Source organism: Phodopus roborovskii, unplaced genomic scaffold (genome assembly GCF_943737965.1).
Source record: "Phodopus roborovskii unplaced genomic scaffold, PHOROB, whole genome shotgun sequence".
Lineage (NCBI taxonomy): Eukaryota > Metazoa > Chordata > Mammalia > Rodentia > Cricetidae > Phodopus > Phodopus roborovskii.
Window position 1 is genome coordinate 20,077,845 of NW_026126459.1, and position 16,395 is coordinate 20,094,239.

Genomic DNA, 16,395 nt, shown 5'->3' on the forward strand with positions numbered 1-16,395 from the left:
TCAAGAGTAACATGTGCAAAGGGTTGCTCACAAACTCACTGTCTAAAGTGAACTGATATTTCAGAAGTTGTCTCAGAGTGTACACTCTTCTTCATGGTTTTCAGTTTAACTGCAGGGTGAGGGAGATTGCATTGCAGATAAAAATACTTGCTGTGCAAAGCTGACAGCCTAAATTCAGTACCTGAGTAAAATGCCAGATGAAAGGCATCCCTCTGAGAGACCTACAGTGAGAGACAGGGTGTCTCTATTATGTAGCCCTAGCTATCCTGGAACTCCCTATGTAGATCAGGCTGGTTTCAAACTCAGAGATCTTCCTGCCTCTGCCTCTTGAGTGTTGGGATTAAAGACATGTACCGTTTTGCCAAGCTCAGTAAATTTTTTTTAATTCAAAGTGACTATAAATTTAATTTAAAGATAATATTGTTAAAATAAGAAATAATAAAAAAATTGATAAGATGTTATGTTAAAGGATAAAGTTTATTGCTTCACCAGATCCTGTCACTCAACAGAATATTTCATTTATTTAGTACTACGGAGAATAATATATTCTAAAGAGATTCAATCCTATAAAATGTATGCCTTTAACAAAAATATTTAGGAAATGTAAAAAATATAAATAAACACCATTCTTCCATATCAGTACTGATTGAGATTGTACTTTTGGTTTTTAGGGGCTATTTGTTGAGATGTCTTGCTGTGTAACCCAGGCTGGCCTCCAACTTGTGATCCTCCTAACTCAGTGCCTCCAAATACTGGGTTACATACAAGCAGGTGCCACCAGTACTGCTCAGCTCAGCTTATTATTATTATTACTGCACTTACCAACTTAGTTTATTCTAGGGGCACATCCCACAGTGCACAAGTGGAGATCAGATGACAACTTGCAGAAGTTGGTTCTCTTCTTATACCACAGGGGTCCTGGGGGGACCAAGCTCAGACCCTCACTGAGACTTGGCAGCAAGCTGCCTCGTCTGCCCTCAAAAGTGCTTTCTAACCCTTCGTTTTGCTAAGACGGAGCCAGGGGAATGCATGTAAAAAGACTAGGGATAAAGAAGAAATAATAGTGTGTCTTCTGCAGTTACTCCTTCATTGGAGCTCTACTCCTGTGCAAACTGCATTCTATGGTAACTTTAGCCTATTTTGTTTTCCACAGAAAAGGAACCCTTTCTCTGAGCTGTACTTTGTGATTCCTTACCAGCACACTTCCTGTTCCCTGAATGTAATGTTAAGGACCTAAAATCCAGCAAAATCCAAGCCTTAACTGTATTCTTCTAACAGGCCAGAACCCGTCGATTTAATTGAATTAGATGTGGTACATGGCAATGGCAGCCGTTATACTAGGCCAGAAACTGAACCTGAAACGCACCCAAGAAAAAGAAGTTACACCAAGAAGTCTCCAGGAGACCCAGTGAAGAGCTCTACACGAAGCGACAGGGAGGAGCCTTCCCAGCTGTGGCTCTAAAGCCTGGGCAGCCTTGGACCCCCCCCCCCTTCCCTGCTGGCCAGGGAGCCTGGACCAGGGCCCTGGAGCAGCTGATACCTAAGCCTGCCAATGCTCACTGGCTGTGAGCGGCAGGGGCAGCCGGTTTTAAAACAAAGCAGTGCTTCCTTGTCCTGAAGCCATGAAGTTCCATTCCATGCTCTGGGAGAAACTTTTGAGTGTCTACGACTGCCTTTGAGAGATTTCCACCCTGAGGTTTGATAGGCTGTGCAAGCTCTTCGTGTGTATCAAATAGAATGACTCCTAACAGCTTCATCCTGGGGAAACACTCCTCCACCGCCACCACTCCCCTGTTAAACACTAAGCACTGATTTACCCAATCCTTAGCTTCTTCCAGAGATTAAAAACAACACACGAGATCAATTATCCCTAAACCAGTATAATTAAAAGTCATTGATTTTCCTAGGAATAGAAGATTGGATTCAAGGATTTATTCCAGCTCCCCTGTGAAAAGCCATGGAGGGGATTTTGTCTTACTTTATTTGTACATTTTCTATTAAACTGCTAAGTCAGTGACACACAAGAAAACATCATTGGAGAAAGATTGGACAGAGCTGGAAACTGAACCGATAGAAGGGTCAAGACCAATCTAGATCATTCCAGAAACACCCAAAGGTACTGGAAGCTTTCCTAGAAGCCATCAGCAATGGGAGGGTGGGCTAAAATGTGCTGAGTATGTTTAATTTCCTTGAAGAAGCTGCTAGATGCCCCCAGACCACAATTATAAACCATAAAGACTGTTTTGGCAAAAATCTGAAGACGTTGGTCAACATATGGTATAGGTCTAGCTAGGCATAGTGGTACACATCTATAATCCTAGCATTTAAGCAGCTGGAGGCAGGAGGACTGCAAGTTGGAGGCCAGCCTGGGTTATACAGTGAGACCTTTCTTTAAAATAAACAAACACAGTTTCAAGGTATAGAATAGGCATGAGTTGTAACTCAAACTGGACATTCAGGAACACATACATGCTGGGACATTCTCCCTATTCCTTTGGTCCCCACAAAGATGGCAGCCATGGCCATGCTGTGCAGATAGGATAATCTGAACAGCCAAAGAGGAGAATCCTACAGAACCTACATTGTTGGTCCCTGGAGTGAAGAACTTCTGCAAGTAGCTCAAGGGAAGCTACTACCTACAAGCCCTGTGCATCTGTGCCGGGCTCAACTCAGCCTTGTCTTCCCATTCTAGACCAGAGACAAAGTGGGAGCACCACCTCACACTAAGGAAAATGTGACATGGAAGGCTGCATCCAACAAACAAAAGTTAATGGGGAGCATGGGGCTCCATCAGCAAATGCCAATGGCTTGGAATCAGTAGACAAAATTCCCAGTTTACCCAATAAAAGAGAGAATGGGGAACCATCATAGATTCGAAGGGACTTAAGGCATATCAGTCAACTGCAGTCTATGGACCTTATTTGAATATCCCAATTGTTTGTTTGTTTGTGGTGATGTGTACCTGTAATCCCAGCACTGGAGAGGCAGAAGCAGGCAGAGCTCTGAGTTCTATGAGTAGCCAGGTGTCTACATAGTAAGACACCACTGCAATAAAATAAAAACCACAAATCAGAGCAATTTTAATATCAGCTGGGTATTTGCTATTAAAGAACCATTTGCCTGTAGGTTTTAGCTACGACACTGGGGTGCTAACAATTTAGAGCAATGCATGGACATGTCTGTGAATGAAGTGGGGTGATGTGGCTGGCTTTTCAAGGGAATCTAGGGGTGGAGTTGGTCAAACAAGTGTAGTTGTAGAAGGAAGGGGACATGAAAATCTTTTTATTCCACTCCATGTTTGAAACTTTCCATACTAGAGAGGAGCCACTGTTAGGAGTCCTCAGAGAACATGCTGAAACCATGACACAGAGCCAAGTGACATGGATGCGAACAGTTTAAATAAGCTTCTCCAAAAGAAAGACTAACAGATGTAAAATAACCAAGAGTTAGAGGAAAATTGACAGCCTAGGAAGTAGAGTGAAGTCAGTAAAGGTGGGGAGGGGGAAAGGTCCAGAAGGTAGACAAAACAAAGATCACCAATACACAATGATGGAAGGAAATGCTCCCAAACGGAAGGCCATGCACTGAATTTCAAAATGAAGAAGATGACCAGATGTGGTGGTGAGCACCTTTAAGACCAGCGCTAGGGAAGCAGAAGCAAGATCTCTGTGAGTCTGAGGGCAGCTTGGCCTCCATAATGAGTTCCAGGACATCTGCGGCTATGGAGAGAGACCTTGCCCCAAAAAATAAAACTAAGAAAACAAAACAAAATGAAATGAAAAAGATGACCCAGGGCCTGATATGACTAAAGAAGTTTCACATCAAGGAACTGCAGGACAGAGGGGAAAAAGACATGCAGTACATTCCCAGTAAAAACAGAATGTGCAGAAAAGATCTCGGGTGAGAAGCACATGAGACCTCGCCACAGGAAGGCCAGACAGCAACTTCCTCAAAATCCTGAAGGCAAACTGTTGAGGGCTATGGCTGCCAAAACTGCTAATCAAAGACAGGTACATCAGAAGTATCATTCATACGGGCATGTGTCTCAGTACTGAGGGTGAGGAAGCAGGCGATGGATGGATACAGGACTCCAGAGATTTGGCAGGGAAGATAACTCCCAGGAGAGAGAGAGAGAGACTAAGACCCCAAGCCCAAGAGTCTCTAAGCATCAGTTCCATCATCTGTGAAACAGGAACAGGGAACCGGCAAAAGTACCTTTCCCCATGGTTGACACAGAGATTCCATGAAGACCCACCCGGTGCAGAGTCAGAGCTACAGGAGTGGTTGTGTCGGCAGGGAGGTGATGCTTAACACCTCGTCCACACATAACTTGATATATGTTACAGTACATTTAAAACAAACAAAAAAATGCTGAGGCATAAGACAGCTAGTTGAGTACAGGCATTTGCTTCACAAAAACCTGACGGCTTGAGTCAGGCACACATACACGCCGTAAAGGTGGAGAACCAACTTCATAGGGTTGTCCTCTGATCTCCACACTCATGCACAAGCCCCCATACTAATAATAGTAATAATTGAAAAAGAAGAAGCAAAGGAAATTGATAAAAATACACATTTCCAAATAAACAGATGGCTAGCACTGGAATGTCTGAAAAGTCACAGAGTCATGGGGATTTAGAGACTGGTAGCTCTCCGAGACACTCCTAACAAAACTTTATTTTCCTGGAAAGGGAACCCAAACTCAGAGGGGTCCAGTTAGCTGCTTAAGACAGCACTGGTGTACAGAAGAAGAGATGGGGTGGGGTGGGGTGGGGTATGACACACAGATGCTCTTCTGATGTACAACAAAAATCAACTGTAACTACCTAAGTGTGTCTGTGGCATCTTCAGAGGTTCAGAGTGTCAAGCAGGAAAAATAAATTCACCACAAAAGTATATTTCCAATATCACCACTTTATTCTTAAACTTGGTACCTGGCTTGCCATATATAGCACATGCATACATGAATTGTCTGTTTGTCTGTGTGTCTCTCTGTGTATACATTATCTGGCCAGTTTGGTCACTGCTTTGAACAAAAAACAAAGGTTCCATTGAAAGGACCAGAGGAGCACGGTGCTGGCCAACAGGAGGGTGTGACATCCCAGACACCTGAGCGTGAGTGTCAACAGTCAGGACATAGGACAATTTTCCATGTAGCCCATTTCAATCAAATTCCAACTGAAAATATTTGCCAAGCCCCACCTAACAGTTTGAGACAAACTTAGGCAAACAGAAAATTGCCTGTTGTCAGTGACTCTGAGGCAAGGTACACACCAACTGCTTGTCTCCAAAACAAACAATTCTTTGGTACTTGTGGGACAGTTACCACAACACAATTACCTTCCAGCCCAGTCCATGCCTCAAAGCAGCCCAAATACCAGAATGATGAAAGTCTGGGTTAAATATGTTTTAATGATGTGGCCATGTGGCTGAGATTTACAGTGACAAGAGTCCAGAAATAACAAATATGAAAAAAGTTAAAGCTAAGTTTGAATGTTTCGGTCTGATTAAGGAAGAATTTCTTCTTTATTGGAGGCACCAAGTGTAGACCTGAAGGTATGTACTGGTTCCTTAGCCAAATTAATAAAGAAGCAGATAAATAAAATTCTTTTTTTCTATGTCAAAATGGAAACATGCTCGCTCCTGGGTATGGCTGAGGAGGTTTTTATTATAGATATGAAGGAGAGTAGGGCCAGAGGCACATGGAAGAATCCAGACTGAACCAGGCCACGAGGAGTGTGTGTGCGGGGGGGGGGGGGGGGGGAGGGAAATAGACCAAGAGTGAAACCTAGACAGAGACCTAGGGAGGAGAGGAAAGAATCCATGGCTGAAATGACAGGTGTATATAGGGATAAGGAGCTGGGGGAAGGGAAGGGAAGCCCCCTGGGTGGGGGAGGTTTAGGGTAGGGAGTTGGGTGAGAAGTGCTGGGAGGTACTGAGTGAGCCTAGAGGCCAAGAATGATCTTTGGTAAGCTAATAGACACCAGAGTTAGCCACTCATCCTGGGTTTCTTTGGAATCTGACAGGAAGCACACATAAAACATGTAAAACAGAACACATGGTCATGTCAATACTCACAGGAAAAGGAGGATTCCAGTGTTGGCCAGGGCAAAGGCGAGTCCCAAAATCCCACTGCCCATAATGGCGTTGCTCAGGTTAAAGACAGACATGCTCAGGGAGGTCGTTCCTGGAATCTGAATGGTAGAAACAGACATGCTCACTAGGCACATGGTTGAAAGGCAGTTAGTTCTTCAAGCCAAAGCCTTCAAATGCTACTAAGAACCCAGACAGAAATGAAACTGGAAAACTTTTTTTTGCAGTCTAACTTTTTGAATGGGCTGCATGAGAAAACGCAGCCAGCAACACAGTCACATTTTCAGCGATGAGTTATGTGAATTAAAGTGCTGTCTCCAAAATGCATCTGACTTTTATACTACACACACAGAACCGCTGTCCCCAGTCACATGGCTAGACAGAGTCAGTGTGCACACCGGTGACACTTACATATTCATCACATTTCCTTTTCTCCAAATGGCTGTTGGTGAGACTTCTTCTGCTTTCACGGTCGGAGATGAATTTGCTGAAAGACACATAACACACCTTTACCTTTCTGCTAATGACTAAGGGTTTAGCAGCAATGCCACATGATTTCTTTCCCAAAACACCCTGCACACAGCAAGCTGTCAGCTGGATGCCTGTAACTGTCTTATTCAGCACCTCCCCACTGTGTGTGTGTGTGCACATGTGATATTCACACAGTAGCTACATTCTTGCTTTATCAAATAAACTCTAAGCACTCTCAGGGCAGGCCCTTCGCCTCGTTCTTTTTTCTATCTCTCACTCTACTATCTAAAAAGGTAATAGTAGCTTAACTTGAATGAGATAAGGCTGTTGTAAGCTCTAAAAGAGCTGTTGTACATTTTGAATCATTTTCAAAGTAAACTAAAACACCACACAAAATACATATTTAGTTTTCGCATAGATTTTTCACTAAGCAGAAAATTAGATAAAGCCAAGACTGCTATGCCGCCAGTATTAGAAAGAATACTGGAGGCAAGATTTCTCCTGGTATCCTTTCTAAACACAAATCCCCCTCTCCCTCTCTCTCCCTCTCCCTCTCCAAAAAGACAGCAGCTGTTTCACCATCAAAAGCTGAGTCAGGGGGACTGGGAAAGACCTCTAGGTTATCAGGATCGAGACCAGGAAGTTATGGTAGAGCAAGTGGACCACAGTGAAGAGTCAAAGCTGGGGTTTAAGGAAGTGTGAGGGACTCAGAATTTGAATTCAGACTTAGGCTAGGTCCAAGGGCCTGAGCCTTAGGGTTGTCATCTGTAAAATGGGAGTAATACTATCACAGTGGCTGTGGGAGAATGGAAGGGAAGTAGATCCAACAGCGAGCTCTGAGCAGGTGCAACAAAGGCCAGTGGTCCTCTCCTAGGGGCAGGGCTTGCATTGGAATGGGTGAGATCCAGACAGGGGAAGAAACCGCAGCAGGAGACCCAGACACAGCCACACAAGAGACTAACATAACGCATTCATGGTTACTTTCTGAACTTTAAGCTTGTCATCTGTAAAAAGTCAACATTAACGGAGAACCTCAGTCAAAGAAAAACCTGCACTGACAGACGGATGCTTTTATCCTTTTCTTGTTTGTGGGTGCAGACATGCATAGGCGTATCCTGTGTGCCATGGCACATGTGTGCATGTGGAGGTCAGAAGACAATACTGTGGAGTCAGTTCCCTCCTTCCATCTTTACACGGGTTCCAGGGATTAAATTCAGGCTACCATGCTTGCACAAAAATGCCTTTACCCACTGAGCCATCTCATGGCCCCTCTTGTGTATAGTCTTAAAACATTTTAAGAATGAGTTTTGGCCCTTGTGGTGATTAGTTTTAGGTCACCTTGACACAAGCTAAAGTCATCTGTAAAATGGGAGTAATACTATCACAGTGGCTGTGGGAGAATGGAAGGGAAGTAGATCCAACAGCCAGCTCTGAGCTGTTGAGAGCTGAGGAGACAACCTCAATTCAGAAAACACCTCCATAGTATTTGAGCTGTAGGCAGGCCTGTAGGGCATTCTCTTACTTGGGGATGGATGGGGGAGGCCCAATCCATTGTGGGTGGTGCCACTCCTGGGCTGGTGATCCTGGATTCTATAAGCAAGCAGGCTCAGCAAGCCAAGGGGAGCAAGCCAGTAAGCAGCACTCGTCTGTATCAGCTTCTGCCTCCAGGTTCCTCCTGTTCCTGTCCTGACTTCCTTTGATGAACAGTGATGAGGAAGTGTAAGCCAAATAAACCCTTTCCTTCTCAACTTGCTTTTTGGTCATGCTGTTTCATCACAGCAATAACAACACTATCTAAGACAACCCTTCTAAAGAAATTCAATCATCTAGTCATCGTCAGAATGAATCACAGTAAATTTTTCATTAGTAAATCTAAAACCACCTGAATCTAATTCAAAGAAACATCTTTAGATGGTGCTTAGAACTTTATATTTTTTTAAATAATGCTACATTTCACAATAAATGTTCTTTTAAATGAACTGTAGGTATCAGTAGCATCGATCTTACTTATCTGCTATTTTCATCTTTAACCGAGGGACCTGATTCTGACTGCTATCACTTCTCAAAGTGTTCACATTGTTTTATTAGAATAAGCCAAAGGCTGCTACGGATGCACATATGACAAATTTACTCTTGGACCCTTGCTTGGTGGGAACTGCAGTCCACAGACCCTGTTTTGCTTAAGGAAGAAAGAAAACACTGGTCTCCTAAAACATAAGTGATCATGTTCCAACTGAGAAAAGACCACCCAGCTAACACCTGCATAGGAGTGTGGGGGTGTACAGAATGAATATTAGGAATCCTAAGAAGTCAAAAGCAGGGTTGGGTAGAGTTAGGCAGGACAAACTCAGAAGCAGAAGCCAGAGTCAGAATTATTTATTCTCAGCAGGGAGAACAGGAATTTTGAGATAACTGGCATAGCATCATCCCTATCACTTCGTGTGGCCCTGCTTTTGTCCCCAGCATTTCAAATCTTTCTACTGAAGGGAGGCTTGCAGACCTGGTTGCAGAGAGGCAGGGAAAGCCAGCCCAATGGCAGATGGGTGTTGGGCTTGTCCAAATAAAGACTCCTGCTTAAGCTACTCAATAGACTCAACCAGGCTAAATTTAATAAGAAACACGGATCTGAGGTATCCTGGTAGAGCAATCTTATGGAGGATGCTTGTTTCCCAAAGAGAATTTCCACTGTTTTTTTTTTTTTTTAAACAGAGGAAAAGCCCAAGCACACCAATAAGTCTGATGTTAGAACAGACCTCAATTCCAGGGCTGGCAGCAGTCCCTGCAGCTGGAGGCAGAGGACTGCTGGACAAAGAAGGGAGGGGTGTGGGAGTGAGTGGCCTGACAGGAGGCATGGGGGCACAAGGGGGATTCAGCAGGCTCAAATGCTTGTGCAAGTAGAGAGGATGAATTCGGAGGCCTTACGCAGAACAAGAAGAGTGAAACTGACTCACAAATCATGGCCATCAGAATACTTTAAAACAATTCTGTCTCTCTCACCTCCCTGCAGCATAACAGTAGATTGCTCAAATATCTCTTTCCTATTGCTGTGATAAAACATCATGACTAAGGCACCTTATAAAAGAAAGCATTGGGGGCTCAAGGTTCCAAAGGCTTAGCATCCATGGCCATTGTGGTGGGTATCATGGCAGCAGGCAGGCAGGCATGGCACTGGAGCAGTAGTTCCTGATCCACAGACATGAAAAAAAGAGAGCTGGCCAGGTGGTGTGGGCTCCTCCAACTAGGCACACCTCCTACTCCTTCCAGAACAGTTCCGCAAACTGGGGACCAGCCATTCAAGCAGATGAGCCTATGGGGGCCATTCTCACTCAAACACCACAGGTGGCTTCTCCACTGAGCACTTTAGTGGATCCTTTCGAGTGCAGCTATGGTTATGATGGAGACAAGAAAATACAAGGCGACAGAAGGAACCTGCTCTCCCGACCCTGAGTATCCCCTCGCCAAAGTTCCCTCCAGCCAATTCAGACCCCTCAAACTATCACAAGTTTCCTGATGTTCCTGTGTGAACTAACCTTTCTGACCTATTTACTGCACCACTTGTAGTGTACACAATGCCCTGGACTCATCTAGGGCACCAGGAGATGCCCAGTGTCACTTACCTCCCAAAGTGTGCACCTTCCCACACAGGAACTCAGAAGAACCCTCTACTAACTAAGGAAGCATCTTCTATTAGTAATTAGGAACTACCTTAGGCTGCAGGAAAATTTAGCTATGTAAGATGGAAGTATTTAATTATATTTATTTATTTAGTGTAGGTGTGTGTGTGACCACATGCATGTGCATTCATCTGTGTGCAAACGCATGTGAAGATCAAAAGACAACTTTTGAGAGTAGGTTCTCTTTCTACCAGAATTAGAACTCAGGTTGCTAGGCTTGGCTTTGCAGACTCTAGAAAATTTATTTTCAACCTGTGTGTCAGTGTCTTTGGGGTACCAAAAGACCCTTTCAGGGGTGTCAAACATCAGATATTTATGATTCATAAGAGGTGCAAAAATAGTTATAAAGTAGCAACAAAGATAATTTTATGAGGAGCTGAATTAAAGGGTTGCAGTGTTTGGAAGGTTGAGAACCACTGCTTTAGAATGAGGTATTTAAAGATAAAGTCTCTTTATTCTCTTTATTGCTTTTTCTTCTCTTCAGTTCTTAAATCTTTACTTTGTATTCCTGTAAACCTAAAGAGAGAAAAACCAATCTCTCTCTCTCTCTTTTTTTTTTTTTTTTTTGTAATGGAAAATTCCATTCAAACAAGTAGGTCACACAGCTTTCCCCACAAGTTTTATCTCACCCTTTTAAAAACGCAACTGACTATTTAAAATCACTGACCTCTGGCACTGAAATTGACATAAAACTTCATTTTATTGACTTAAAAAGTACTGTGGGAGAAGGTACCTGTGACAAGTGATTTTAAAATGCAAACTTATTATAAAAAGAGTTTACTCTGGCTCAGTCTGTACCCATAAAGCAGAATTTGATAGAGCATCAAGTACTCCACTGCTCTGAGAATAAAACAAAATGAAACAAAGCCCTAAAACTGATGATTTAGTGGTTAAAAAAAAAAAAAAAGACTTAGCTGTTATATTCAGATACAATGTGAGAAGAGACAATATAAAGCTAATTTTTGACATTAAGAGTAAATGAACAGACTAGCTAAGGATGTGTTGTGCAACAGGGAGATAATTCTTAGACCAGCATCTCAACTAGCTGGGTTCTCATTAGATTATGGTCCTGGGTTTGAGGATTTACAACACAAGAGATGAAGAAGAGAACCTCAATGCTGGTTCCCAGTCCTTCCCCTGATGTGCAGATATGCTACAGAGAAAGAGAAGGGAGGAAGAGACAAGTAAAAAGGGATTGGGTCAATGTGGTGGCATGTGCTTCTAACACTAGCAATCAGGTGGCAGCAATGAGTTCCAGCTAGCCTGGGATATATGTCCTCCCCCCCCCATACATACATACATACATATATATATAGATACACACACATATACATACATATATACACATATATGTGTGTATGTGTGTGTATCTATATATATATTTAAAACACACCATAAACCTTTAGAGGTTTTTCTTAATCTGAATCTGTCTTTACTGTAAATCTTTATCTTTTTCTGGCCACGAGTCTTTTATCTGATGTATGTATGTATGTATGTATGTATGTATATGTACATATACACATATGTATGTTTGTATACCAAGAAGTATTGCGGGGTATCAACAAGGGGAAGACTGAGGGTAGACTAAACCTTAATTTTGTTACAAACTCTACTGACCACAAGAGAAAGAAAACTGAACTGTTACAGATTAGCAGAAGAAGCAAAGGAAAAATTTTCTGACATGTTTTCCGCCCTGGTATAGAAACTATTACAAACAAACAAAAAAAGCTAGGATAACTGATAGGCAATGTCCTTCTGTATATATGTTTCTCTTATTGGTTGATGAATAAAATACTGATTGCCTGATTGGCCAGGCAGGAAGTATAGGTGGGGCTAGGAAATGAGAAGAATTCTGGGAAATGTAGGCAGCACACGGAGTCGCTGCCATGTAAACTGCCAAAGGAGTAACAGGTCCCGCATCCGCTGGTAAGCCAAGACCACATAGACATACATAGATTAGTAGTTATGGGTTAATAGTTAAGACAGAGTTAACCAATAAAAAGCCCTAGCCACCAGCCAAGAGTTTTAAAATATACCGTCCGTGTGTGCACTTAAGGCTGAGGGGCGGTGGGACCAGCCAGGACAAAGACCCTCTTGTTACGGATAACTTTTCATAGGTTCTCTCAAGTTGATTGTGGGTATGATAACAATCACCTCAAGTTTTTTAAAAAATACATTTTAATCAAACCGTATTCCTGGTTCATAATAAATAACTACACACAGGAGTAAAGAAAACAGCACATTGATGGGGAAGATATATTTGACTTTCTGAATATATTTAAGACAGTCTCTCAACCCATGGGTCATGACTGTTATGATAAAGCAGGCGGGGGACCTTGGCAGTTTCCATGGCAGGCAAGTGTGACCGAGGCGGAGGGACAAACACGCCAGGCAGACAGAGCTTAGGCGAAAAGTTTTATTAAAAAGGGAGGGAGGGGGAAGGAAAGAGAAGAGAGGTAAAGAGACACAGAGAGAGGACAGAAGAGAAGAGGGAGCCAGGAAAAGTCCTGTCTGCCCCAGGGGAACAGCGGGAAAGAGAGTGGGGGAGAGAAGAGAGCAGAAAGAGAAGGGGTCCTTTGCAGACTACACAATCATGGAACCCTGGGCTGCCCAGGCTACTGCCTGAGTGCATTCTGGCAGGTGATAGGGGCAGGCCAGCACAATGCCTGACTCCTTATATTCCCATCTTTATTTGTTATTAAAAAGGTGAGGAGATAAGTGTGGCAGGTTAGGGAATAAGGGTGTGGAGTTCTCAAGACTACTTCCTGCTGATCTGGGGTGGGAGCATCAACTGTCTTTGGGAGACCTGAGAAAGCTGGGGTGCTGCCACGTCCTGGGGTAGTTGGTTGTTTCACTGCAGTTGAGCCTGTGTGGAATTCTTTGGTGCCTCTTAGATCTGGCAAGATGTTGGCAGCGCAGCGGACAAGGTTAAGTTTAGGGGAAAAAAACTTCTTAGGCTCTGGTACTTGAGGGAATAAGGATCATATGATGAGGGAGGGTTCCCAAAGGGGTCCCAGGATAAGGGAAGGGGGTCCCAGGACCAGGGAAGGTTGAATGATATTTATCTGGATATCTGGAATGAATCTAACCTGTTTGGGTGGGTCCAATTCGGCTCCCTGGAACTTACAAGAATCCTTTGAGTTTGGGAACGTACGTTTTAGACATATTATCATTTCCATTGTTTCTGATATGTACTGAAATCTGCATTGTAGAAATGGCCATATACTCATGTCAGAAATGATTTGGTTGAAGGCATTAACTCTTTTAAAACTGACAGGTATCTTTAGCACAATGAAAAGTACCTTAATTTTGAGCTTGCAGTTATCATATAGTGGTATAGTTTGGTGTTTTGTACTCTGTCTGAGTTAGATTAGTAGCTTATTAAGACTTTACTGATTAATGTTATGACTATGAACAATAGCATAATGAGAAAGAAATCTGATAACTTGCATATGTATACCTTAGTTTTTTTTATACCTTAAAACAATTTTAGATCCTTACATCTTAAGCTTTTATGTTCTTACATAAACTTGATACCTTAAAACATCTCTTTAAACAAAGGAAATGGTAAGAAGTTATACTGAAACCAACAGCCATCAAACAGCATCAGAGTTCTTGAGAAGGATAAAAAAAAATTAGCTGAATTAATTAGCTGGCTGAGATGTTTTTTGTATGAAATATGTGCCCTACCGGGCCCTGGAAAGGAACACCATTACCAGAACAACCATACAAAACAGCCAGTGAGAGAAGAAATTAGAGACAAAGAAATAAAAGGCAAAAGGCAAAAAGTGCATGAATTATAGCACCAGGGTTTGTTGGCAGAAACTGGCTAGACTGATGGAAGGGAGTAACCCATGGGTGGGTGGACCTACAGCTAGGCCACACGGTCATTTTCAGTCCAGATGGCGGCTGTCATAAACAGGTTCCCCATCCACTGGCAGAAGTTAGAAAAGTCCCATAAAGTCTTGAGATACCATTTTGTGGCTTGTTTCCCAAGAGTGAGGCAAAAAGATATGTGAAACTCACTGGACACCAGAGTCCAAGGAACAAGACATTCAAAAAGACCATTGTAGGTCTGAGAAACGAATGCACCAGTCAGTATGGATGGTGATAGGGTACAAAACCCGAAAAGCTCATTTGTGGGGAAAAGATGAAAAATAAAGAACTCTCAGAGCATCCTGAGCAGACGCTGTCTCAGGCCAGCCCTCTGTGAGCCGCTGGCATCTGCACAGAGAAGAAACACTGTAGAAGGGCGGCTGGGTGGAAAAGAGAAACCCTCCATCCCAGGCTGAATAGCTCAGCAGAGATCGGACAAACAGGAGAAAGAGACATTTTGAACAGGAGCACAAGATGTGGAGCAAAACTGAGTGTTCCCAGGCCGAGGGAGGATCCTGCCCTGAGAAAGGCTTGGCTAGGGTGGGAGGAGGCAGAGAGTTTTAGCATGCCAGGAACAGGAGGGAAACAGACAAGCGAAAAAGAGCAGAGGCTGCACTGCCAACTATGGGTCACCAGTAGAATGTAGGGTGCCAAGAAGCAGGCACGTGGTTTGATATGGGGCCCCAGTTTCCATGAGTGAGGCAGAGAAGATCCAAAGCCTATAATCTCTAGCATCCCAGAGGACTGGCTGAGAGGCACAGGCTGATTTTGCGATCAGTCGAGCACAAATCAGGGGCCAGGGCTCCTGGAGACCGAGAGAAGAGTAGTCACCCAGTAATAAGGTTTTTTTGTTTTATTTTCACTGGGCCAAAAAGGTGAGATACCACAGTCTCGATATGAGTCCTAACTCATGGGAACATCGGCAGAGGTAGAGAGAAAGGGATGAGCTTACTAGATTTGGCAGTGGTGGACAGAAGAATCCAGAGATCCTTAGTTGGAAAAGTGGCCAGGTTAAAGGTTACAGGGTCCGGGCATATCTCAGACTGCCACGGGCAGGAGGAAATGCCAGGTAAACTTGCTGGGTCACGTGCATCAATGTTATAATAAAGTGTGAGGGGGGCCTTAGCAGATTCCATGGCAGGTGAGGGTGACCAAGGCCGAAGGACAAACATGCCAGGCAGACAGGGCTTAAGTAAGAAGTTTTATTAAAAAGGGGAGGGTACTGCCTGAGTGCATTCTGGCAGGTGATAGGGGCAGACCCCTTTAGAGGGCAAAAGACCCTTTCACAGAGATCAAAATAGTAGATATCATACACATCAGATATGTACAGTATGACTCATGACAGTAGCAAAACTGCAGTTATGAAATAGAATGAAATAAATTTATGGTTGGGGTGGGGTTACCACTACATGAGGAACCATATTAAAGGGTCACAGGTTAAAAGGTTGAGAACAACTGATTTAGGGTAACCTACAAATATTTAACCAAACTGAGAACAGCCATAACAGCAATCATTAAAACCAAAAGCAAATCATTGCTCTGTGTGGAGAAGCACTAAGTCCTGGCCAGGAAGACAGGGCTACAGTTTTACAGATGCAGACACTTCTCATACTAAGAGGCTTAGAGCTGCCAAGCCAGACACCGGGCCAAGGGCTTTACATGGATGCGCCCATCCATTTTCATAACTGGGCTCGGTACTATTTTAGAGACATTAAATAACCTGATTGAAGTTACACTGCTAATTCCTGAGCCGCTAAACTAGAATCTGAACCTAAACAGCCAGTGATCTCAATCTACTGAATATACAGCTATGCTGATTCTCACTGCTCAATAGCCCGCCTCAGGGTGATAGGTAAGCCTCCCAGAGAAAAATCACAGAAAGTCTGTGACAGCACCAGGATTCTACATGGGTCTAAACCCAAAGCTATGCTGTCTCTCCCCATCTCTTCTTCATCCTCCCGTCTCTTCATTTACGATTCGCTAGGTCCACGCTGTGTCAGGTATGGTGGTAAGTAGTAAGTACAGTAATATCACGATGCATTAAGGGCTGGCTACTCAGTTTGGCTTCCAAAGAGCAGTAGGAGCATCTCTTCTCTAGCTTGCTAGAAATCTAAACTCAGGACCCACTCTGGACTTCCTTAAGGAGAACCTGCACTTTAACCAGCTCCTCGGGAAAGGTTTTCTGTACCCCAATATTAAGTCTCTAAGCCGAGGCAGTAAATCAGATCAGACTGAATTAATAAGATCTGGTTTAATCCGAACAAAGCAACTTCTGAGTGAT

General features: G+C 43.4%; 1 protein-coding gene across 4 annotated transcripts in view; it reads right to left on the reverse strand.

Moving 5' to 3' along the window:
• The window catches only part of Slc38a1 (solute carrier family 38 member 1), a 61,577-nt gene that overhangs the window by 26,307 nt on the left and 18,875 nt on the right, over positions 1-16,395 (reverse strand). For all 4 annotated transcript variants that reach the window (XM_051189746.1, XM_051189744.1, XM_051189745.1 and 1 more), the window contains 2 exons: positions 6,505-6,580; positions 6,079-6,194 (listed from right to left, as the gene is read on the reverse strand). In XM_051189746.1, coding sequence (XP_051045703.1) covers positions 6,079-6,194; positions 6,505-6,580 — 192 coding nt within the window. The remainder of the gene's footprint in view (positions 1-6,078; positions 6,195-6,504; positions 6,581-16,395) is intronic.